The 2238-nt window shown below is 40.6% G+C and overlaps 1 protein-coding gene across 1 annotated transcript; it reads right to left on the bottom strand.

Moving 5' to 3' along the window:
- Positions 1-1254: 1254 nt before the first annotated feature.
- On the bottom strand, positions 1255-1896 carry LOC126285137 (tigger transposable element-derived protein 6-like). The gene has a single exon (XM_049984457.1). It carries the CDS (start codon positions 1894-1896, stop codon positions 1255-1257), a length of 642 nt encoding a protein of 213 aa, XP_049840414.1.
- Between the last annotated feature and the right edge of the window lie 342 nt (positions 1897-2238).

A 2238-nucleotide genomic window follows, 5' to 3' on the forward strand; every position in this document is an offset into this window, starting at 1 on the left:
ATACATAAATCACTTAAAGGCTTCACTCCCCAACATATCTTTGGACGCTGCAGTTTTAGAGTGTTACTCCACTGACGACTTTTTCTACAGTTCCCTCTCCTTTACCTTATAATAAACAACTCTGGAAGCAAAATGTGCCTGTTTTTACTTTGTCTTCCATTTTTGTGAAACTAGACCTGCAAGTATGTAAATGACTGAAACCAAAATTACGCGAATAAGGAGTGAAGATCTGAAAGGGGGCTAAATCGCACTTTCACAGAAAAAGAGGGGCTACAGAAGGATTCTGTAGAAAAACACGGGTTTTAAATAGATTTTCTGAATTAATGCTAAGGAAAATCAGTAATGTGAATTTGGAAGTTTCAAGAAGGCGTAATACAGTAAAACTTCGTTAACACGAATCCGGAGGGACCGAAAAATCAGGAGCTCGTGTTAAAAAAATTCGTGTTAAGTGAAAAACAGAGATTGTAATAAGTATACAGTACAGCAGAACAGTAATGTTTAATACACTACTCTATCAGTCACGTTATTGTAGACTCACAACAGTATAAAGTGATTGTAAAATTACAAGTACTCACAAATTATGTACGTTACTTTCTTGGAAAAAAATCGGTCATGGTTCTCTGACGTTCATGGGAACGATAATATTTTGTAATTTCACAACCAATTGTAATCATAGCGTCCGTAAACCCAGCAGTGACGTCGGATGTTGAAGCGAACCGTTCTGAGCAGCCCAAGGCTGTTTACATCTCCTGACGGGTAAATGGAATGGTATCTGTATTCTCTTCCTCTTCACTTTCTTCTGATGGCCCTTCTTGCACCTCGTTCACAGCTTTTGGCACATCCGATTCCACAGAAGCACATACGGTAACATCGTCGTCTATACTAATGAATTCTTCGAAACTAATACGAGGGTTCGCAACGTCCTGCAGAACTGTCCATTCATCAGGTGAAGTGGCATTTTCTAACTCGTGGACATCTTCAGTGTTGCTATGTCTCCAAGCTCTGTAAAGCACTTCCCTATATGATGTGGCGATACTGAGTACCAGGCTGCTGCGATGGCTTTTATTGCGTCAAGCACTACTGTTTTGAGCAGCACGAATTGCAGCTCTTACAAGTCGCTCACGATAAGCTCTCTTTATGAGAGAGATTATGCCTTGGTCCAAAGGCTGAAGGTAGCTTGTGGCGTCGGGTGGAAAAACTGAACCTTTATGTAGGATAGGTTCAGATCATGAACGTTATGGACAGTACATCTGTTCAATGTAAGAACATGTCTATTTTGAGTAACCACTTGCGAAATGATGTGCCGTCGATCCAAGATTTCTTGTGGTGAGAGTAGATGCAAGGTAAAGCGTCCATATATATGTTTTTAAAACAACGTGGTTTCTCGGATTTACCGATAACCCAGGGACGAAACTTCTCACTGCCGTCAGCATTACAACACAGTACAACAGTCACATATTGTTTGCTTCGTGCTCCAACGTGACACTTGTCACCTTTTATACCCAGGGTGTGATTTGGAAAAAGATTTTTAAAAAATCCAGTTTCATCCATGTTAAACACATCACACGAGGAATATTTTTCTTTCACTCGGTTGAGTTCATGCAACCAGCTGTTCGCACTTTCTTCATCAGCTTTACTTGCTTCACCACAAATTTGTACAGATGAAATTGAATGTCTCTTTTGGAACCGATACAACCAACCAGCAGAACAACGGATGCCTTCGATGCCCATATCTTTAGCAATATCACTTCCTTTTGACTGAATCACAGGGACGGTTAAAGGTATGTTAGATGCCTGCATATGATTGAACCATTCTAGCAGTAACGTCTCGGTTGTCTTCATACTTGGTGGTACGAAGTCTTTTAGATTTGTTTCCACAATCTGATGCCGCAGCATTAATAATTTTTCTCCATTCTTAATAATCGCAGATAAAGTAGATTTAGGTATTCCAAATGGCTCTGCAATTGCTGTTTTATGGTACCACGGGCCACTTCATCTAGAATCTTAAGCTTTAACTGTACATTCAGAGCTGTCGGTTTCCTCTTTGCCATTTTCGCGTGCTACGGTACCGATTGTAACTGTAGTCTTTATTCAGTATTCCAACTCAACACGGCTACGACTAACAGGACACCTGTCAAATCTTGCACTGAGTACGTTCCTAAATGCTGCTGCACATATTATTGAATGTCTTACAATGTACTGCATACGGTGATTGCTGAGGCGATAATCGCGGCTACC

The sequence above is a fragment of the Schistocerca gregaria genome, chromosome 8, assembly GCF_023897955.1.
Source record: "Schistocerca gregaria isolate iqSchGreg1 chromosome 8, iqSchGreg1.2, whole genome shotgun sequence".
Lineage (NCBI taxonomy): Eukaryota > Metazoa > Arthropoda > Insecta > Orthoptera > Acrididae > Schistocerca > Schistocerca gregaria.

Coding starts and splice junctions, on each gene's coding strand:
- LOC126285137 (XM_049984457.1), bottom strand. CDS start 1,896: ATGCTGCGGCATCAGATTGTGGAAACAAATCTAAAAGACTTCGTACCA.